This window comes from Theropithecus gelada, chromosome 12 (assembly GCF_003255815.1).
Source record: "Theropithecus gelada isolate Dixy chromosome 12, Tgel_1.0, whole genome shotgun sequence".
NCBI classification, from domain to species: Eukaryota; Metazoa; Chordata; class Mammalia; order Primates; family Cercopithecidae; genus Theropithecus; species Theropithecus gelada.
Window position 1 is genome coordinate 114,956,906 of NC_037680.1, and position 23,080 is coordinate 114,979,985.

The window sequence follows — 23,080 nt, forward strand, 5'->3', positions numbered from 1 at the left end:
GCACCAGGTGATTTTAGGGGTGGGAAAACAGGAGGGAGCCACTGGGACCTGGAGGGGCAAGACAGCCCAGTGCACTGGTCCTGTCCCTGCTGTGCCAGGCTGGGATGGCACTGGCAAATCCCTGTTGCTTGTAGGTGATGGGACCCAAGTTGATTCATCTCCAGCAGTCACTGAGTGTCCCTGTGTTGGTGGGTCTTTTGGACTCAGAGGACCTGAAGAAGAGGGACCCTGGAGAGGTGAGGTCTGAGGGGGAGACAGGCTGTGGGGCTGGACAGTCTGGATGTGACCCCAACTCAGCCACCTGTGGGCTGTGTGGTTTTGGGCATAGCACCAGGCCCGCAGATCTCAGGGTCCTGAGAAATGGGGGTGATGGCATTGGCAAAGTGTGGACAGTGATTGAGTGTCCTTCCCCATCCAGCACTACTGGCTCTGTGGACACTGCCCTGCACCATGTGGGCATTTAGGAGGCACAGAAGCGGGGATGTGAGGCCACCTTCCCACTACGGACCACGTGCTGCCTCAGGTTCTTCTAAGAGGCAGGATCCCAAGGGCAACATGTGGCAGAGGAGACGGAGGTGCAGGTGCAGGAGGGCCGCTCTGCTCAGGGCACTCAATACCTTGATGCAAAGGCTGATGACACGCGGGACACCCACTGTGGGCCCACCGGGACCAGGCAGGTGGAGCAGCGGAGGCCCACGGAGACCTGGCTCTGCCCAGGCTGCACATCAGAATCACCTGGGTGCTCTGAACCACCCAACACCCAACCCGCACCCCTGACTGACTGCACCGGAACCTCTTTTAAAAACGTATTTAAAACGATTGTGGTAAAATATACAAAACATAAAACTTAACCTTCTTTAAATGCACAGTTCAGTACTGTTAATTCACAGTTCACATTGTTGTGCGACCAGGCTCCAAAACTTTTTCATCTTCCTCAACTGAAACTGTCCCCATTAAACACTAACTCCTCATTCCCCACTCCCCCAGTCCTTGGCAACCCCCCTTCGGCTCTACGATTTCACTACTACAGGGACCTCAAATAACTGGAATCACACAGTACTGTATTTGTCTTTTTGTGACTGGCTTCTCTCACTCAGCATAACGTCCTCAAGGTTATTCGTGTTGTGGCGTATGTCAGGATTCCCTTCCTTTCTAAGGCTGAGTACCAGTCCACTGTATGGATGGACGGCATTTCGTTTATCCATTCATCCATCCAATAACACGTGAGTCGGTTTCAGGCTTCAGAGTTGCTGAAGCTCCAAGAGTTCGAGATGTGCGGCTGTGGTGGAGCCAGGGGCTGGGCACACTCCTGGCTCCTGGCCTAGCAGCGTCATCATCGGAGTCACCTGTCCCTCATGCCAGTGGTGCTTTCTGCTGTTAACAAGTCCAAACAGCACTGTAGTAAGTACCCCTACTCCTGCCTCCACCCCCCACAGGGCCTGCCAGGTCTGCCCCCAGTGGGCCCACCCGGTCTGGGCCACCCAGGGCCAGCTTCAGCGGGGGCACTTGCAGGGCTGCCCCTGCGGCTTCCCTTACTCCCGTCTGGAATGTTGTACACATGGATGGGCCAGCAGCTCACGCCCACGACTGCTGGGGTCTCCGGACTCCCTCATCAGCCTCCTGCTGTGCTGTGTACAAATCCTCCTCCTGCATGAGGCCCCGCTAACACAGCAGGGGAGAATGGGAGAAGCCAAGGGAATCCACGCTGAAGGACCAACACCAATACTCATGGTGGGACGACGCTGCGATATTTGAAGTTGGGAGTGTGCAAGAAATATTACTTGTTCACGAATGCATTCATTTATTCAATGCATTTCGTGTCGGCCACCGGCTGTCATCAGCTACGGACCTGATTGTGGGGCTTCATGGAAGGGATTTGGGGGAGCATTCATCTAAAACCACAGCACGCCATGACGCTCAGCCCTGCAGTGGTCCCTCACCAGTCCCCGCGCCTCCCAATCCACCCTCCCGGGGGCTGCTCGCGGCTAGGGCCCACCTGCGGGGACCCAGCCAGCCCGGCCGAGGCCCGGGTCCCGCCAGCCACGGCCCTCGGGGCCCCGCCCACATCTGGAGAAGCCACGCCCCGTCCGTGGGGTGGGGACTGCCCGCCCGACCGAAATTCCCAGGCTGCTGCCCCAGGCAACGCGCTTTCTGACTCCTTGGCTTCTTATGCGGGGAAACCACAGCGCGGCCGGCATCCTGAGAGTCGATTACTGGCAAAGTCCCAGCCGGACATCAAGACCAGCCAGCACCCGGCTCCGCAGCGAGACCGGAAGCGGAGGCGCGGCCCCTGCGCGGCCCCGGAAACCAGTGAGGCCGGCGCGCGCCCGCCGGAAGCCGCGACCCCGACGTGGCCCCCTCGCTCTCGGCGCCGGAAGTGGTCGCGGGCCGCTCTCCTTCCTGCCCGAGGGGCGCGCGCGGGCCCGTGGCACCTGCGGAGGCCGAAGCACCCATGGCGGAGGGCGGCAGCCCAGACGGGCGGGCAGGGCCGGGCTCCGCAGGTAACGTGCGCGCGGCCGCTGGGCCGCGGGGCTTGTGGGGATGGCGGAGGGCTGGCTCCGGCGTCCCTGCCGAGGCCCTGCGTCCTGGTCCCGTCCTGGCCGGGTCCACGGGGGAGCCAGGGAGCCGCGCCCCGCAGGCCGGGGGTGGGGGTCAGCGCGGCTCGCAGTGCTGGGCGACCCCACCACGGACGCGCTGCCCGCTCCTCGGCCTCGAGTGCCGTCCCCGCGCTAGATTTTCGTTCCGGTGGAACTTGCTCGTAACTTTCCTCCGGTTAGCCGATATGGATTTGACATGACCCAACCGCAAAAGTAGGACGTGGGCCACCTTCCAGCTCTGAGCGCACGGATCAGGAAAGCCAGCCAGAGGGTAGCCGTAGGGAGGGCAGGCACCTTTTCACCATTCTGCCGCCCATGGCGTGTCTGGTGGCACAGCGGGGCAGCCTTCCCACCTCCCACAGGCACAGACCAGGGACAAGGGGGACGCCGTCTCCAGCGAGCTCGTCAGTGACACAGCATGTCCAGGGGCCTTTGGCCCACCAGCAAAGGAGGCAGCCAGAAAAGCTCACACCCAACTTCCGAAATAACTGTCCTACTTAGAGTCTCCACCTTGAAGTGTCCCTACCGTGCAGATGTGAAGGAAGCGGTGAGGACAGGTTCCCCTTTCCCAGTGGTGTGGTGGGAGTTCCTTCTTGCCGGATTTCTGAGCTTGCCATTAGCGCCAATAGTTTCATGTGCTCTGGGCTTTCTTTACATGCCTATATTTGTCTTTGGAGGGGTCCCTCTCCTTCTTAGTAATAAACCAATAAATTTCTTAAAAATCTCAAAAGATTGACTTGGTGACTGGTGCAGACAGGCTTTTCCATCCGTCCTTCCCTCCCCACCTCCTTCCAATCATTTAACAGACTTGTATTGAAGACCTGCTGTTGGCTAGACCCAGCAGAGAATACTGCAGTGACCAGAACAAGCCAGACAAAGCATCTACCATCCTGGGCTTTGGTTGGCATTGACTTTGACTTCAGAGACAGCCAGGACCTTAGGGTCTAGGATGTCATCTCTTGTGAGAGTGAAAGACGGAATGATAGGTGTTTGTGGGAAAAAGAGGACTAACAGCTACTTCCCAGTATAAAGAGGGGTCCTGGGGAAGAAACACGGGCTTTGTCAGCTGCACAGGGCTCCTTTTTTTTTGAGTCGGAGTTTCGCTCTTGTTGCCCAGGCTGGAGTGCAGTGGCGTGATCTCGGCTCACTGCAGCCTCCGCCTCCCGGGTTCAAGCGATTGAACTTGAACTGCCTCAGCCTCCCTAGTAGCTAGGATTACAGATGCTGGCCATCATGCCTGGCTAATTTTTGTATTTTAGTAGAGACAGGGTTTCACCGTGTTGGCCAGGCTGATCTCGAACTCTAGACCTCAGGTGATCCTCCCGCCTCTGCCTCCCAAAGTGCTGGGATTATAGGCGGCAGCCACCACACTCGGCTGAGGGCTCCTTTTTATGTCCTCATGTACTGCTGTTTTGTTATTCAGTGTGTTTCAGGGCTGGGGTAGAGGGGCAACAGATTTTCAGTTGAAGCTTAAGTGCTCTCTGGGGCAGTTAAGTTGTCCTTGGAGTAGCTGATCAGCAAAACACAAACTTGAAGTTGCTTTTGAATCTGGAGCTGGGGAAAGATTGAGTCTGCTTTGAGCAGGGCCAGGAATGGATAGCACAGAGGCCAGGAGAGGGGGCCCAGAAGAGGGCTCAACAAAAGTCCTGTGGCCGCCATTTACCTGTTGGTTGTTGCCCTACACCTGAATCTTTCCCACTCCGACTTTGGACTTTTTCACCCTATAGTAACTGCAACTGTGGAGTAATTACAGGGGAGGATAATTACTGAAGGAAGGTTGGGATGGTGGCCTAAAGAGCTGTTCATACCTGCTTGTTGATCTGCGGCTGGTCTGGTTGCTGGATCAGCATGAGCAACTCAATGGACTGTCAAACCCCGGAGACCATGGACACTTACTCATCACCCCCATTGTACCTGTGGTTGAGTCTCATGTACAGTAGTACTCAAAAGAGATTTAATTTTAATATAAAAAACAATGTCAGCATCTGGAAAGAGCCCCCTTATGGAGGGGGTGCTTTATACCTGCCTGTCGGGTCTCACACTAGGACAGCATGGCAGAGCAGGGACTTGAATCCAAGCAGTCTGAGTTTTTGCTCTTTACTTACACACGAATCTGTGTAACTATTTTTACAAAACTCTTAAATCTTCAGGAGTTTATTTTGGGTTATGACGTGAGTTGAATAACTCAATTATTTCCTAATAAGTATCTAATTGTACAGATGCCATTTGTTGAATACTCTTCCATTCTCACTGATTGTGATGCCAGTTTATCACATTCAGGCATACCTTGGAGATAGTGTGTGTTCAGTTCCAGAACACTGTAATAAAGTGAACACTGCAATAAACTAAGTCACATGAAATTTTTGGTTTCCCAGTGCATATATAAGTTACGTTTACATGATGATACTATGGTCTATTAAGAGTATAATAGGCAGGGCACGGTGGCTCACGCTGTAATCCCAGCACTTTGCGAGGTTGAGGCGGGCGGATCACAAGGTCAGCAGATCGAGACCATCCTGGCTAACACGGTGAAACTGCGTCTCTACTAAAAATACACACACAAAAAATTGCCCGGGTGTGGTGGCGGGTGCCTGTAGTCCCAGCTACTGAGGAGGCTGAGGCAGGAGAATGGTGTGAACCTGGGAGGCGGAGCTTGCAGTGACCGGAGATCTGCTGCTGCACTCCAGCCTGGGCCACAGAATGAGACTCTATCTCAAAAAAACAAAACAAGAACAGTGCAATAATAACATTATGTCTAAAAATGTACACACTTTAATTTAAAAATATTGCTGAAAAATGCTAACCATCATCTGAGCTCTCAGTGAGACATAGTCTTTTTGCTGGTGGAGGGTTTTGCTCCAGTATTGATGGCTCCTGACTTACTGGGGGCTATGGTAGTTCTTAGATGACAATGAAGTTTGCCGTATCGACTGACTCTTCCTTTCATGAAATTTCTTTGTAGCATGAGATGTTGTTTGATGGCATTTTACCCACAGTAGTGCTTCTTTCAAAATTGGAGTCAGTCTTCTCTAACCCCGCTGCTGCTTTATCAATGAAGTGTATGTGGCCTTCTGAATCCTTTGTTGTCATTATGACAGTGTTCACAGCATCTTTACCAGGAGTGGATTTCATCTCAAGAAACTGCTTTCTTTGCTCATCCGTTCAAGTTTGATCATGAGATTGCAGCAGTTTAGTCACATCTTCAGGCTGTAATTCTAGTTCTCTTGTGATTTCCACCGCATCTGCAGTTACTTCCTCCACTGAAGTCTTGAGCCTTTCAAAGTCATCCATGCGGGTTGGAATCAGCTTCTTTCAAACTCCTGTTGATATTTTGACCTCCCATGAATCACAAATGTTCTAAATGACATCTGGATTGGTGAATCCTTTCCAGAAGGCTTTCAGTTCATTTTTGCCCAGATCCATCTGAGGAACCACTACCTATGGCAGCAATAGCCCGACAAAATGTATTAAATGATGCTAACACATGAAGGTCAGAATGACTCCTTGATCCTTTGGCTGCGGAATGGCTGTGTTCGCAGGCATGAAAACAGCATGAGTCTTGTACATCTCCATGAGAGCTCTTGGGTGACTAGGCGTATTGTCAGCAAGCAGTACTATTTTGAAAGGAATCTTCTGAGCAGTAGGTTTCAACAGTGGGCTGAAAATATTCACTAAACCATGCTGTGGACAGATGTGCTGCCACCTGGGCTTTGTTGATCCATTTATAGTGCACAGGCAGAAGGAGTTTTGGAATGGTGAATGAGCACTGACTTCCACTTAAAGTCACCAGCTGCGTTAGCCCCTAACGAGAGTCAACTTGTCCTTTAAAGGTTTGATGCTAGGCATTGACTTCTCCTCTCTAGCCATGAAAGTCCTAGATGGCATCTTCTACATTGAAAATCTGTTGTTTAATAAAGACTGTAAAACTCAAAGACAACACAAAAGAACAGAATAGGCAGAAAAAACACCAAGTAGCCACCTTCATCAGTTATCTTAGCTATGTCTTCTGGATAACTTGCTGCAGTGTCCACATCAGCACTTGCTGCTTGACTTTGAACTTTTGTGTGATGGAGATGGCTTCTTTAAACCTCGTGAACCAACCTCTGCTACCTTCAGACTTTGCTTCTGCACCTTCCTCAGTTCTCTCAGGCTTCATAGAATTGGAGAGAGTTAGGGCCTTGCTCTGGATTAGGCTTTGGTCTAAGGGAATGTTGTGGCTGGTTTGATCGTATCTCCAGACCACTGAGACTTCCTCTGTATCAGCAATAAGGCTGTTTTGCTTTCTTATCAATTGTGTCTTCACGGGGGTAGCACTTTTAATTTCCCTCAAGCTCTTTTTTCCTTTGCATTCACAACTTGGTCGTTTGGCACAAGAAGCCTGTCTTTGAACCTTTCTCAGCTTTCCACATGCCTTTCTCATTAAGATTCGTCATTTCCATCTTTTAATTTTAAAGTGAGAGATGTGTGACTGTTTCTTTAACTTGAACACTCAGAAGCCGTTGTAGGGTTATTAATTAGCCTAATTTCAATATGGCGTCTGGGGAACAGGGAGGCCTGAGGAGAGAGAGGGAGCAGCTGGTTGGTGGAGCAGTCAGAACACAGACCACGTTGATGGATTAAGTTAATTGTCTCATATGGCACAGTTTGTGGCACCCCAAAACAATCACAATAGTAACATCAGAAATCACTCATCACCATAAACAGATACAATAATAATGAAAAAGTTTGACATATTGCAGGAATTACCAGATTGTGACCCAGAAGACACAAAATGGCCACATCCTGTTGAACAAATGGCACCAAAAGACTTGCTCAGCACAGGGTTGCCACAAACCTTCAGTTTGTAAAAAAACACAATTGCCTGTGAAGCTTGTTAAAGTGAAATGCAGTGAAATGAAGGCTGCCTGTATTAAGCTGTTTATACTGAGGTCTTTCTGGGCAGCTGATGGTTTGATTTATCTTTTTTATTCTGGTGAGCGTTCTGTTACCTGGTAGGGTAGGTCTTTTCTCTGTACACTTGCTAAACCGAAAAAGTTCTTCTCCCTTATATTTTCATATAAACTTTGGAATATTTTTTGTGACATCTGTTAACAAAACACCAAAGAAATGGGTTGCACTTTATTTAAAATTCCTTAAATACTGAATCTTTTAATCCAAGTACTTGGTGTTTTTTTCGGCTTATTCTGTTCTTTTGTGTTGTCTTTGAGTTTTACAGTCTTCATTAAATGGGCTGGATTTGTATTTACGTACATGTATTTTTTAACCTTTGTTTTTATTGAGGTGGGATTTCTCTATGGTCAAGTGCACCTGTCTGAGGAGTTTCTTAGGCAGGCCTCCCTGTGGCCGTTGCCCAGGGCAGCATGGTACGGAGTCACCCGTGTAGCAGATAGCAGCATTTGCTCAGCCCTTGGATTTTGCCGTATGTCTTTTTTGTAGTGTAGTGTGGTTCTCCTTCATAGTTTCCCAGTATTAAGGTATTTGCTAGATTCTTTGATACAATATTGATTCAGTCTGCTGATATTTAGGATCTTGCTTCTGTACTTTTCAGTAGGTTTGGCTTATTCAGTAGATTCTTTGCTACAATATTGATTCAATCTGCTAGTATTGTCTTTTTTTTTTTTTTTTTTTTGTTGAGACGGAGTCTTGCTCTGTCACCAAGCTCTGGAGTGCAGTGGCGCGATCTTGGCTCACTGCAACGTCTGTCTCCGGGTTCAAGCAATTCTCCTGCCTCAGCCTTCCGAGTAGCTGGGACTACAGGCATGCGGCACCACGCCCAGCTAATTTTTTGTATTTTTAGTAGAGACGGGGTTTCACCACATTGGCCAGGATGGTCTTGATCTTTTGACCTCGTAATCTGCCTGCCTTGGCCTCTCAAAGTTCTGGGATTACAGTCATGAGCCACCTTGTCTGGCTCAATCTGCTGATACTTTCTTTAGGATCTTGCATCTGTATTCTTCAGGTTTGGCTTATCAGTAGATTCTTTGACACAATATTGATTCAATCTGCTGATATTTTCTTTAGGATCTTGCTTCTTTATTCTTCAGTAGGTTTGGGTTATAGTTCCTGGGCCCCATCAACTTTTTTTTTTTTTTTTTGAGACGGAGTCTCGCTGTGTCGCCCAGGCTGGAGTGCAGTGGCGCGATCTCGGCTCACTGCAAGCTCCGCCTCCTGGGTTCACGCCATTCTCCCGCCTCAGCCTCCGAGTAGCTGGGACTACAGGCGCCCGCCACCTCGCCCGGCTATTTTTTTTTTGTATTTTTAGTAGAGACGGGGTTTCACCATGTTAGCCAGGATGGTCTCGATCTCCTGACCTCGTGATCCACCCGCCTCGGCCTCCCAAAGTGCTGGGATTACAGGCTTGAGCCACCGCGCCCGGCCTCATCAACTTTTAAAAATATTTTTGTCAGGGTTGGTGTCAGGAGTGTGCTAGTTTAATAAGGGGAAGTTTCTACCATTTTCTGTGGTTTATTTTGTTTTTACAGACAGGGTCTTGCCGTGTTGCCCAGTCTGGTCTTGAACTCCTGACCTCAAGTGATCCTCCTGCCTCAGCCTCCTGAGTAGCTGGGATTATAGACGTGCCACCATGCCCAGCTTGTGATTTATTTCTTGAACATTTGAAGGTGCCCTGTAGCTGGGAGAGGGAAGGCTTGCTGCAGATGGCACCTGCTTTTGGTTAATCTTGGCAGGGCCTCCCCGAGCTAACAGGAGCCCCTCTCTTCAGTGCAGGTCGTAATCTGAAGGAGTGGCTGAGGGAGCAATTTTGTGATCACCCGCTGGAGCACTGTGAGGACACGAGGCTCCACGATGCAGCCTACGTCGGGGACCTCCAGACCCTCAGGAGCCTGTTGCAAGAGGAGAGCTACCGGAGGTGAGTGGCCTGCCCCGGGGCTGGTCCGGGTGCTCGGGCCCTTCAGGTCTGCACAAAGCTGAGCCCCACAGTCCCTGTGCAGATGCAGACCCTGATGTTGGGAGGGATGGGTTCCAGTTTTAGGGGACGGGGATAAAGGAGAATCAGGCAGCATGGGCAGAGTTGTAGGAGACAGCCAGACAGTGTGGGCAGGGAGCCCTGAGTTCAGGTCCTGCTCTGTCATTGACCTTAGTGTCTTCTGGCAACTTCTGGCCTTCTGTGGGCCTCAGCCTCCTGATGTCACTCCTGAAGGTACCACTGTTTCCCTCTTCAGTGGTGGCCCTGCCCCATCTTGGGTCTCTCGTGGCTCTCGATTGCAGGCGCTTCTATGCGTTCACCCTGCTTCACCAGCTTCCCTGGTGCCCTTTCCTCTAGCTTCTCAGGCCCTCAGTCATTTGCCCGCGGGACCTGGGCCTCAGCCTTAGGCCCTTTACCTCATCAGCCTTCTCCTTACTGTTCCCCTCATCCGTGGTCCCCTGCCCTGGCCTTGCCAAACTCTGCCTGTCCCCACAAAACGTCTCCAGCCCTTCCTTCGCGGCAGGTGACGCCTGCCCCCACTCCCCGCTCAGGCTGCTGGGAGAGCAGAGTCCGCCTGCTTTCCGGTGCCTGCTTTCCGGAGCGTTCTCTGATTGTTCTGCGGGTCTAAGGTCGGGAGTCCCAGCTACAGCTTAAACTCAGCGGCAGCCAGGAACTGTCCATGCTGCTGTTGTGTTTCCGCTTTCCCTTCAGGACCCACATGCCAGTGCAGTGATAGAAGCAGTGCCTGCATGTTTGTGCCGAGACTAATGCCACAACTTTTCTTTGCGTAGTTCCCAAGAAAGGGATTTCTAACAGTACAGGAATGTATTTCTTCATTTCCTTCTAGTGTCTTAGCAGTATTTAATCAGAACAGACATCAGTATGTAAAAGAAAAATTCCAGAAAGGACTGTCATAGGAAGACGAATGGATTACGCACAGATACGTAAAGTGGGTGACTCAAGCCCAAAGAAAACCTTAATTCAACTTGCAGATGTAACAGAATGAAATAGAGTTCGGTGAGGTCTCAGCCCACGTCTTTCCACATTGCATTTCCCAGCACTGTTTCTCCTCCTTTTACTCAGGCTCAGGGCATCTCTGGTTCTTTACATTTTCCCATTGCTATTTTCTTCGGTGATGGTTACTGGAGTGTTCCTCTACTTTCCTGGGCAGTCAGAGCCTACACACAGCTGGCGGAGGAGCCCCGAGGGCTGGCTTGGGAGCTGCTTCCGCTGCATGTTCCTGGGCCCTGGTTTGGTGCTCTGGGCCCCTGAGCTTTGTTCTCAGTGACACTGGGAGCTCGCTGTGAACCCCTCACGGTCGCTGCCTTGCTGGGTCGGTGGGTGGGGCAGGCATTTGCAGTCTGATTGTGCCATCTGCCGAGAGCTGAGTCTGGAGAGGTTCCTCTGCTGCTCTTGGCCAGGGGTGTAGCTCCCGTGCCACCTTAGTGATTCCTTCAGGCCTTGATTTGTGCAGTGTTAGAGTTTGGGGGCCTACATAGTCAGCTAGTCCTGGTGAGGATGCTGAGGCCCAGAGAGAGGCCCAAGCCTTCACAGATGGTAACTGGGGAAGAGCAGACTAGGGCTCTCACCCAGACTCCTGTTCATTCGGCACTGCCTCCCAGGCAGACCCTTCCCACCTTTGTAGAAGAAGGCACTTCGGACGGCAGTCGGGAAATAAAGAACTAGAGATCTTAGTTTTGGTGCTGATCATTCCGCTGGTGCCTTGAGTTTCCTGTCCCTGGAATGGGGCTTGTAATGCCTGCCCTGCCATGCCCAGGTCCCATAGGGGAAATGTGTGAGAGCGTTTCAGAAGGCAGAGCCCAGGTGGAGGTGTTATGAACCATAGGGGGACCGTGTCCGTGCTGCCAGGGTGAGGGGGGCAGTGCAGCCCGTCCCTGTCCTGCGGCTGCCTCTCATGAGCCCCTCGTGTTCCTCCTGCAGCCGCATCAATGAGAAGTCTGTCTGGTGCTGTGGCTGGCTCCCCTGCACACCGCTGCGAATCGCGGCCACTGCAGGCCATGGGAACTGTGTGGACTTCCTCATCCGGAAGGGGGCCGAGGTGGATCTGGTGGACGTAAAAGGACAGACAGCCCTGTATGTGGCTGTGGTGAACGGGCACCTAGAGAGTACCCAGATCCTTCTTGAAGCTGGCGCGGACCCCAACGGAAGCCGGCACCATCGCAGCACCCCCGTCTACCACGCCTCTCGCGTGGGCCGGGCCGACATCCTGAAGGCCCTTATCAGGTCAGTCCTGCGGAGCTCGCCTGGCTCCTGCAGCCACTTCATTTTTCTTCTCTGTATTTGCAGTTTTTCTGTCTTTAGAATTTGGCTCTTTAGATGACTCGCCTGGTTTGCTGGTCTTCTGAAGAGCTGCCTCTTGACTTTATCAGTTCTCTTTGTCTTTCTGCTTACCTGTTCCTTTATATCTACTTTTATCTTTTTCTAATTTTTTGTTCTTTTCCCTTTTCAGTTGATTGCTTATTCATTTTTTCTTGATTAAGAATGCAAACTTGCAACGTTTTACCTTTTACTGTCGTTTTGACCATCCTGTCTGAGCTTTTTCCTTATTGTTTAAATAGCTCTAATTGAAGTTGATTTCCTCTTTGTTCTTAGAGTTATGGAAGATAAGGTTTTAATAACACTTTTTATTGTATTATGCTCAGATAGTTTTCATTTTGGGGATTCTTTGAATTAAAAAAATTATTATTATTATTATTATTATTGTTTAGTTTTTGAGATGGGGTCTTACTTTGTTGCCCAGGCTTGAGTGCTGTGGGGTGATCATAGCTCACTGCAGCCTCAAACTCCTGGGCTCAAGTGATCCTCCTGCCTTAGCCTCCTTAGTAGCTGACACTACAGCTATGCACCGCAGTGCTGACTTATTATTATTTTTTAATGTCAGACTACATTGTTGTGAATGCTTGAAACAGGTACATGAGCATGGGTCTTTTATTTACACATTACACTTTGTTAGGTTAGCTCGCGCTCTCTCTCTCTTTTTTTTTTTTTTTTTTTAACATTTTTGTCTTTGGATCTGCCAGAAATTTAAAGAAGCCTGTTAGTCTCTGATCACATTTGTGATTTTGCCATTTTTTCCCCCTTGTACTTTGAATAGGTTTTGCTTTGAAAATTTTGATGCTAATTGAGCTCATAAAAGTTCCTGCTTAGGTATTATGCTCTATCAAAACAAGAGTACTTTTAATTTTATTTAAGGCCCATTTACATGGCGTTATCTAATATTTAGTTTTAATCCTAGGGAGTTTCGGAAGTTCTATTTGTGCTTGTGTGGAACTATTTGTCTAGGAGTTTTTTTTTTGTTGTTGTTGTTGTTGTTGTTGGGACAGAGTCTCGCTCTGTCGCCCAGGCTGGAGTGCAGTGGCGCGATCTCAGCTCACGGCAAGCTCTGCATCCTGGGTTCACGCCATTCTCCTTCCTCAGCCTCCCCAGTAGCTGGGACTACAGGCGCCCGCCACCACGCCCGGCTAATTTCTTTTTTTGTATTTCTAGTAGAGATGGGGTTTCATTGTGTTAGCCAGCATGGTCTCTATCTCCTGAGCTCGTGATCAGCCCGCCTCGGCCTCCCAAAGTGGTGGGATTACAGGCGTGAGCCACCGCGCCTGGCCAAGTTTTGTTTTTTAATACAGTTCACATTATTGCTATAGCTGATGTTAGGGTTTGTTTCTGTTATCTTTCTGTTTTGTAACTATTTTCATTTGATATCTTTTCTTCATATATATATATATTTTTTTGCTTTCCCCTTCCATTGTATTAGGTTTACAGTCTGATTTTATTTTATTTTTTTTTTTGAGACAGTCTTGCTCTTTTGCCCAGTCTGGAGTGCAGTGGCCCGATCTTGGCTCACTGCATACCTCTGCCTCCCGGGTTCAAGCAGTTCTCCTGCCTCAGCCTCCTGAGTAGCTGGGACTACAGGTGCCCGCCACCATGGCCGGCTAATTTTTGTATTTTTGGTAGAGATGGGGTTTCACCGTGTTAGCCAGGATGGTCTCGATCTTCTGACCTCGTGATCCACCCGCCTCGGCCTCCCAAAATGCTGGGATTACAGGCGTGAGCCACCGCACCTGGCCTACGGTCTTATTTTAATCATACTAATGGTTACCTTTTTTTTTTTCTGTTTGAACCAGATTGTTTTTATTTTTCATGTTTCTAGTGACTTCTTTCCAGCAAAGATGCTTTTTTCCCTGTCTTACTCTGGAGACCAAATTGCTTTGTGTTTGGACAGGGTGCAGTTTAGGTAGCTGGTTCTCAGGGAAATTTTTCCATATTGAAAAGGATTAGGTAAGGGTTCTGTTGTTACACGCTGCAGCCAGGGTGGCTCCGATGAGCAGGGACCTGGGATTCCCTTTACCCAGCACAGAACATGGTCTTTAAATTAGGTACTGAGAATGTGTTTTTCCTGTTGAAGGGTTTTATAAATTAAATAGCTACACAATGGGCTTTTGGGAGGATAAAGGAATGAGAGTGGTAAGGTTGTTATGTTAGAGGGTGATGAAGCTGTGAGGCTTTTCCCTCTTTTTAAGGATTTCTAACCTGATTATCTAAGTTACCTCAGTCCCATGTCTTTGCACCTTGGAGAATGCAAGCTATTAATTTGGAAATGTTTTTGAGTAGGATCAATCAGTGAAATTCCATGTTGGTTCCAGAAATCCCTTTGGGTATTTCAGTCAATTCATGATGCACAACTGCTTTGAGTTACCTGCAGGCTACCCGAGAAGTACATATACAGATGCCCTTCTTTTTTTTTTTTTTTGTTTGAGATGGAGTTTCGCTCTGTTGCCCAGGCTGGAGTGCAGTGGTACGATCTTGACTCACTGCAAGCTCCACCTCCTGGGTTTATGCCATTCTCCTGCCTCTGTCTCCCCAGTAGCTGGGACTACAGGCACCTGCCACCATGCCCGGTTACTTTTTTGTATTTTTAGTAGAAACTGGGTTTCACCATGTTAGCCAGGATGGTCTCGATCTCCTGACCTTGTGATCCTCCCACCTCGGCCTCTTCAAAGTGCTGGGATTACAGGCGTGAGCCACTGCGCCCGGCCACAGGTGCCCTTCTTGCGAAAACGTTACTGAGACATCTTACTCCCTCACTGGAGCACAGGACGTTACTTTTACAAGGTGGTACCAAGAACATGTATTATTCTATTAAAAAGTTGTCTATGTTCTAGATTCCAAGACAATGGACTTTTGGAAAGTAGAGTGATGTGGTTAAGTTACTGCACAGTGATGTTATCTGGAAATAACTTAGCTTCTGCCTTCCCTGTGCCAGTTCCCCCTTAGGGCTCTCGTCTTTCACTCTTGTAATTTTCTGTCCCTCTGTAAGTCACCTCCATTTTGTTATTTGTAAATTCCCTTGATATGTATTGCTCATATTTTAGAAAAAAGGTACAGAGTGGTATTTCTGTATGTGCAAAAGTTATATTGATTTATTGAGTTCTTCCAGTGGTTCCTTGCCAGTGATATTAAAAGCAATAGAGGAATTTGGAAAATATTCAGGATTAAAATTAACTGGATCTCATCCAGTATATTTTTATGAGTGGATGAAGGGCTATCTTTCCCATAGCTCAGCTAATACCAGATTGTCATATTGCCCAAAATTACAAACGTTTTGGAAGATTTTCCCTAAGAATAAGGAGAAAAAAACCATCACTGCTTGAGATCTAGTTTTCCTTTGCTTAATTGGTTGGGTGTTGAAGTAAAATATCAATTTCTCATTGGCTCTGTGTGCTTCAGAATGCTTCCCCTGTCACTCCTAGAATGTCTTGGCGAGTGGGTGGTGTTTGTGTTTGTAGAGGAAGTTCATTGTCATGTGAGTGTGTTGGTCCACGTGCTCGTCCTCAGGCCTGTGCTGCCTGAAAGCAGCGGTTTTGGTTCCAGGGGAACGTTTCTCTGGACACTTAGGATGGTGCCGAGATGGTTAGAAAGTGGTTGCTGGCCTTACCTGTTGGCGAGCGGTGTGAGTGCAGCACGGAAGGTGACGCTGTTCTGTCCTCCCTGCACCCTGTGTGTTCTGGCCCCGTCATCGCTGCTCCCCACATATTGCCCTTTCCTGTTACAAATGAAATACTTCGGTGGTGACAAATCTTGTGAGACATTGCGGGACCGTGTGGGCTGATGAAAGCTCAAGAACACAGGTGCTGACTCTAACGTTGATTCAGATTAGAGTCACGTCGTGCGTTTTGGTCAGGAATCTCGAAGTGAGATTCACATTTCCATCCTATCAGGCTGCATATGATCTCCATGTGCCCATTACTGCTGATACTCACTTCCGTTATTTGATTAAGGTGGCGCCTGCCGTGTTTCACTACCGTAAAGCTATTCCTGTTCTCTCTGTAAGTAGTATTTTGTGGAGGGGTGCTTTACAACCGTGTATATGTCCTGTTCGTCTCAGATTTTTAATTTGTTCATTTATTTATTTGTTAGTGTAGACTCATGATTTCTGATTTATTCAATGAGTTATAATTCGTTATTATTGTTACTTATTTTGATATTCATATTGTCTCAGTTTGGCTACTGATAGCTGCTTCAAGCCATCTCTGTCCTTTTGACATGTCTTTAATCGTTCTGTGAGCAGCGCCTTGCTTTCTCCTGTAACAAGATGTTCTTGGCTCATCTCGTGCTTTGACTGCCTCAGTCCTGGAATAAGTCATTTCTCCAAGGAGTCCTGGTTTCTTTTAGTGAAGAATGGTGTGCGGAAACCTGCCTTTGGACACTAGAAGTGCCTATTCCTTTTGGGGTATCACTGTTTTCACACCCTTCTGTTGGACCAAGCTAAGGTTGTATGTACATTCCACATTTCTGTTTATATATCTTTATTATACATTGATAGGAGTTCACCTGGCTACCTTAAATCCAGGCTCACACCACAAGATTCATCCTAGTTTTCTTCCTTTCTGCATTTGTTATTCTCCTTTCACCAGTGAGAAACCCGGTTCCCCTGCCCTCCACATATTGCCTGTGTTGTCCGTGTTGTCCGCTGTGTGGCACCAGCCAGCCTCGTTTTACTGCCCCTTCCCATACATGGCTCCTGACCTGTTTGGACGCTCACCTCTCATGCCAGGTGACCTTCTTACCTTGTCAGGACTCTGACTCTGAGCCAGGGCCCCCTCATTGACTGATCCCTCTTTAGAGTAAAAATGGGAGTTTGCACTTGGCCTGGAAGAACCCTAAATGTCTGATAGAGAGCCATATATTTGGTCATCTCTGAGTACAGTGACAAGGGCAAGTAAAGTAAATGGAGTCATTTAGAGATTGGCTTTGGTGGAGAGTGAGGCTTCTACGTCAGGTGGCTCCTGCACCTGCCCTATGTGAGTTTTGTTTCCTCCATCGGGCTGTCAGTGGGGATCAGGAGGGGCAGCCTAGGGGTTACCTCACTCATGGCTGTGTGCATGCCCATGTGAAGAGCTGTGTGACGCTGCCCTGCCGGCAAGCTGTGCATCCTGGCCTGGGGCCTTCCAGGTGAACCTGATGCTGGGAGTGGTCTGTGCTAATCATGGGAGTCTGGATGTTTAGTGTGCCTGAAAAGAAAGATGTCCTAGTGGGCAGCACATCATGGCGCCAGCTGGATACCTGATTGAGTTCATGTGTTTCTTTTTGCTTTCAGTTTTTTTTTTTTTTTTTGGGACGGGGTCTTGCTCTGTCACCCAGGCTAGAGAAGTGGCATGATCTCGGCTTACTGCAACCTCTGCCCTCCAGGTTCCAGCGATTCTCCTGCCTCAGCCTCCTGAGTAGCTGAGATTTCAGGTGCCTGCCACCACGCTCAGCTAATTTTTGTATTTTTAGTAGAGACGGGGTTTTGCCATGTTGGTCAGGCTGGTCTCGAACTCCAGATCTCCAGTGATGTGCCTGCTTCAGCCTCCCAAAGTGCTGGGATTACAGACATGAGCCACCACATCCTGCTGCTTTCAGTTTTTAAGGATTACTTTTTACTTAATTTTGTTTTACAACATAAAAAATTTACGTGGTTCCAAAGTCAAATTGTAAAACAAGGTATAATTTTTTTTTTTTTTTTTGAGACAGTCTCGCTCTGTTTCCCAGGCTGTAGTGCAGTGGCACAATCTTGGCTCCCTGCAGCCTCTGCCTCCTGGGTTCAGGTGATTCTCATGCCTTAGCCTCCCAACTAGCTGGGACTACAGGTGTATGCATGACGCTCAGCTCTTTTTCTTTTTTCTTTTTTGTATTTTTAGTAGAGACTGGGTTTTGCCATGTTGACCAAGCTGGTCTCGAACTCCTGGCCTCAAGTGATCTGCCTGCCTTGGCCTCCCAAAGCATTGGGATTACAGGCATGAGCTACCACGCTTGGCCATGGCATAAATTTTTGGAAATCTAGCTTGTGTCCTTGTCTCCTTGATCCTGTTCTCTCCCTCCCTAGTAGATAGCCGTTTAAAAAGTTCCATGGTTTACTATAAGCACACTGCAACTTCTTGCCCCATAGAAACCGTAGTGGACTGTACGCTTTCACTGTAGCTGCTTCCTTTCCCTCTTCCTGTACTCGGAGGCCGTTCCGGAGCAGTGTACAGCGACCCTCCTCCTTTTCAGAGCTGCACAGGGCTGCATAGTGCAGATGAGCTGCAGGTTCATTCAGCCAGTCCCGTTAGTGGACACATGGATGGTGTACTGTCTCCAGCTGTTATGGATAGTGCTTTAATGAATTGCCTTGTGCATATATCTTTTCATAGTTTTGTAGATGTATTTTGGAAATAGATTCCGAGAAGTGTGATTGATGGGTCGAAGGGTAAATGCATATGTAATTTTACTAGCGATTGACAGATTTCCCCCTCCACGGGAGGAAAGTTCACTTTCCATTGCTCAAACAATGAATGAGATTTCCTGTTTCCTAAAAGCCTGGTCAATAAATTTTTGGATTTTTCCCAATCTGATAGGTGAGAAGTGATATCTCAGAATAGTTTTAGTTTGCATTTCTGTTCCGAGTGAGGCTGAGCGTCTTCTCATGTGGCTAAGAGCCATTTGTAGCTGTCTATCTCTCTAATTTTTTTTATTTTTATTTTTATTTATTTATTTTTGAGACGAAGTCTTGCTCTGTTGCCCAGGCTGGAGTGCAATGGCACCATCTCAACTCACTGCAATCTCTGCCTCCTGAGTTGAAGCAATTCCCCTCCCTCAGCCTCCTGAGTGGCTGGGATTACAGGCACACCCACGCCCGGCTGATTTTTGTATTTTTAGTAGAGATGGGGTTTCATCATGTTGGCCAGGCTGGTCTTGAACTCTTGACCTCAGATGATCCGCCCGCCTTGGCCTCCCAAAGTGCTGGGATTACAGGTGTGAGCCACCGCGCCCGACCCCATCTCTCTTAATTTTTCTGTAGGGCTATTGATCTTTTTCTTTTAGAAGCTCTTTATATGTTAAGGGTATTAACCCCTTTGTAACATTTTTCCCCAGTTTTTCATTGCTTGGTTTACTTTTGCTTATGTTGTTTTGTCATTCTTATGCTATGCAAGAATTTTTGTTTTAAAAATTTTCATGTTAAAAGCATTTTCTTTGTGGATTTTGTGTCAGAATTAGGCAAATTTTACTTGGAGTTTTTTTTCTAGTTTTTGCATGGTTTCATATTTTACATTTTAAGTTATGGTCAGTTTGGAATTTATTCCGGTATATGCTATGGTGAATGGATATACTTTTACCTTTTTCCATATGGATGTCCAGTTACCCCAAAAAACAGTCAAACGTCTACACTCTCCCTTATTTGAGATGCTGCCTTTATCATATGTGAAATTTCTAGGCCGAGCGCGGTGGCTCAAGCCTGTAATCCCAGCACTTTGGGAGGCTGAGACGGGCGGATCACGAGGTCAGGAGATCGAGACCATCCTGGCTAACCCAGTGAAACCCCGTCTCTACTAAAAAATACACAACACTAGCCGGGCGAGGTGGCGGGCACCTGTAGTCCCAGTTACTGGGGAGGCTGAGGCAGGAGAATGGCGTGAACCCGGGAGGCGGAGCTTGCAGTGAGCTGAGATCTGGCCACTGCACTCCAGCCTGGGCGACAGAGCGAGACTCCATCTCAAGAAAAAAAAAAAAGAAATTTCTATATGCAATTTGGCCCATTTTGAGATTTTCTTAAAGTTCCATCATTCTGCCATTTTGTTCACATACCTATCAGGGGAGCCTGCCCCCGATGGTTAACGTAGGTTCTTTTCTATTCCCTAAGCATCTCGACTGGTTTGAGAAGTAAAGGGAAAGAGAAAGAGAGAGAAATTTTAAAGCTGGGTGTCCGGGGGAGACATCACATGTCAGTAGGTTCCGTGATGCTCCCCGAGCCGTAAAACCAGCAAGTTTTTATTAGCGATTTTCAAAAGGGGAGGGAGTGCATGAATGGGGTGTGGGTCACAGAGATCACATACTTCACAAGGTAATAAAATATCACAAAGCAAATGGAGGCAGGATGAGATCACAAGACCACAGGATGGGGCGAAATTAAAATTGCTAATGAAGTTTCGGCAAGCATTGTCATTGATAACATCTTATCATGAGACAGGGTTTGAGAGCAGACAACCTGTCTGACCAAAATTTATTAGGTGGGAATTTCCCCCTCCTAATAAGCCTGAGAGCACTACAGGAGACCGGGGCTTATTTCATCCCTTCGGCTTCGACTGTAAAACATGGATGCCTCTAAGGGGGCTGTTCATAGACCTACCCTCAGGGCACATTCTCTTTCTCAGGGATGTTTCTTGCTGAGAAAAAGAATTCAGTGATATTTCTCCTATTTGCTTCTGAAAGAAGAGAAATATGGCTCTGTTCCCTCCGGCTCACAGGCAGTCAGGGTCCAAGGCCATCTCTCTCATTCCCTGAACATTGCTGTTATCCTGTTCCTTTTTTCAAGGTGCCCAGATTTCATATTGTTCAAGCACACATGCTCTATAAACAATTTGTGCAGTTAACGCAATCATCACATGGTCCCGAGGCAACATACATCCTCCTCGGAAGATGACGGGATTAAGAGATTAAAGGAAAGACAGGCATGGGAAATCACAAGGGTATTGATTGGGGAAGTGATAAGTGTCCATGAAATCTTCACAATTTATGTTCAGAGATTGCAGTAAAGACAGGCGTAAGAAATTATAAAATATTAAATTGGGGAACTAATAAATGTCCATGAAATCCTCACAATTTATGTTCTTCTGCTGTGGCTTCAGCCAGTCTCTCCGTTCAGGGTCCCTGACTTCCCGCAACACTTACCAATACCACAGTTTTATTTTTAGCCTTTATAATAAACTTCACTTATGGTGTGGCTACCTCTCACCCCTGCCCCCCTTACTGCTTGACTTTTTCATCTTCTTTGATCTTACAGATGAACTTTATAAATCAACTAATGTAGCTTCATGGATGCTACTTTTATTTATTTATGTTTGTAATCAACTTACTTAGTTCTAGTAATGACATTTTCATTTATAAAATAAATTTAGGGAGGATTCTTAATGTCGAGTCTCAATCAGTACTGTGCTATGACTTTCCATTCTCTTAGGTCTACTTTTGTTGACTTTAAGTAGTAGTTTATCATTTTCCTTATGCAAATTTTGGACATTTATTGTTAAGTTTATGCTTAGATATGTCATTGTAAAATTTATTTTGCTATCATAAATGGAATTTTCCCTTCTGCTTTTTATATGAACGCTATTGGTTTGACAACCTGCTACTTCAATCATTTCTCTCATTGCTTGTTAATTGTTTTTCCATATTATTTAGGGCTTTTCAGACACATTGTATCCTCTGAAAATAGGAAATTTTTACCTCTTATTTTCCAGTTTTATGCGTTTAATTTCGTTCTCTTGCCTGATTTCACGGGGTACTTTTAACACCAGTGTTCGATAGGAGGCTAGAAAGCAGGAGGCTGTCTTGCTCCAGCTTTAGCCAGAGTGCTTCAAGCCTTTCCCTGTTAAATGAGATGCTGACTTCTGGCCTGAGGGAGTATGTTTTACCATGTTAAAGAAAAGCCATCACTTTCTGTTTTATTGAGCATTTTTAAACATGCATAGCTCTTGAGTTTTGTCATATGCCCACCTTTTTTTTTTTTTTCCTGCATCTGCAGAGATAATCAGAGGATTTTCCCCTTAGCCTCATTTTACAATGGATTATATTAATACAGTTTCTAATATTGGAGCTACCTGTGCATTCTTGGGATAACTCCCATGAGGTCATGGTATGTTGCTTTCTTAATATACTTAAGGATTCTCTTCGGCTAAAATTTTATTGAAGATTTAAAAGTTGATACTCATAAATGAAATTAGCTGGGAGTTTTTCTTATGCTTTGGCCGTTGTCCGGTTTTGGGGTTATTGTGCCAATTTTATCACATGAATTTGTAAGTTTCTCTTCTTTGTCTTTGCTCTGAAATAGTTTAAATAGCCTTGGGATTATTGGACCTTTAAAGGTTTGAAGGACTTCCCTTAGGAATTTTTGTATGTGCGGGAATTCCAAGTTCTTTCCTGCTACCTTATCTTGCAGGACGTAATGAAGCTATCTGATCTGTGGAGTCTCCTGTAGCAGCTGGTGTCACTGAATCAAGGCCTTCTGCTCAGGGTGGCTGTGGGATCTGTGGGATCTATGGGCTGTGGTCAGTCCCCTGCACAGTCTGACTTTCCCTTTCTTCCCTGCAGGTATGGGGCTGATGTTGACGTCAACCACCACCTGACTCCTGACATCCAGCCCCGATTCTCCCGGCGGCTCACTTCCTTGGTGGTCTGCCCCTTGTACATCAGCGCAGCCTACCACAACCTCCAGTGCTTCCGGCTGCTCCTCCTGGCAGGAGCGAACCCCGACTTCAACTGCAATGGTCCTGTCAACACACAGGGATTCTACAGGGGCTCCCCTGGGTGCGTCATGGATGCTGTTCTGCGTCATGGCTGTGAGGCAGCCTTCGTGAGCCTGCTGGTGGAGTTTGGAGCCAACCTGAATCTAGTGAAGTGGGAATCGTTGGGCCCAGAGTCGAGAGGAAGAAGAAAGGTGGACCCTGAGGCCTTGCAGGTCTTTAAAGAGGCCAGAAGTAAGTGGCTTGAGTTCAGCTCTGACTTGTGGGCTGGGTTGATTGAATGAATCAAGATGTAGCAATAAACAAAAAACAAAAACTTCCAGCTAAGCACTTGGCCAGAATCTTCAGTTAGCACTCGCAGTTTTCCAGATGGTTGTTCAGATTGATCTTCTCTTTTTAAATTCCTGAATACCAAGAACTGGTATCAGGGAATCTCTAAAAGTACATGTGTATTGTCAGAACTCCTTGAATTATGCTGCGTGCTCTCTCTCTTTTTTTTTTTTTTTTTTTTTGAGACAGGGTCTTGCTCTGTCACCCAGGCTGGAGTACAGTGGCGCAATCACAACCATGTAACCATGACCTCCTGGGCTCTTGCGATCCTCCCACCTCAGCCTCCCAAGTAGCTGGGACTGTAGGTGCACACCATGCCCAGCTAATTTTTGTATTTTTCGTAGAGATGATGTTTTGCTGTGTTGCCCAGGCTTGTGTTGAACTCCTGGACTCAAGTAATCTGCCTGCCTCAGCCTCCCAAAGTGCTGGGATTACAGGCATGAGCCACTGCCCTA

At 47.5% G+C, this 23,080-nt stretch overlaps 1 protein-coding gene across 5 annotated transcripts in view; it reads left to right on the forward strand.

Moving 5' to 3' along the window:
- Positions 1 to 1,415: 1,415 nt before the first annotated feature.
- ASB1 (ankyrin repeat and SOCS box containing 1) overlaps positions 1,416 to 23,080 on the forward strand; it is a 28,520-nt gene continuing 6,855 nt past the window's right edge. Inside the window, exons 1-4 of one of the 5 annotated variants that reach the window (XM_025405084.1) lie at positions 1,416 to 2,501; positions 9,319 to 9,465; positions 11,464 to 11,766; positions 22,144 to 22,529. In XM_025405084.1, the coding sequence (XP_025260869.1) occupies positions 2,170 to 2,501; positions 9,319 to 9,465; positions 11,464 to 11,766; positions 22,144 to 22,529 (1,168 nt within the window). In that variant the 5' untranslated portion in view covers positions 1,416 to 2,169. Of the gene's footprint in view, positions 2,502 to 9,318; positions 9,466 to 11,463; positions 11,767 to 22,143; positions 22,929 to 23,080 lie in introns of those variants that run through there. The other 4 variants (XM_025405085.1, XM_025405087.1, XM_025405086.1 and 1 more) reach the window with 4 other exon arrangements.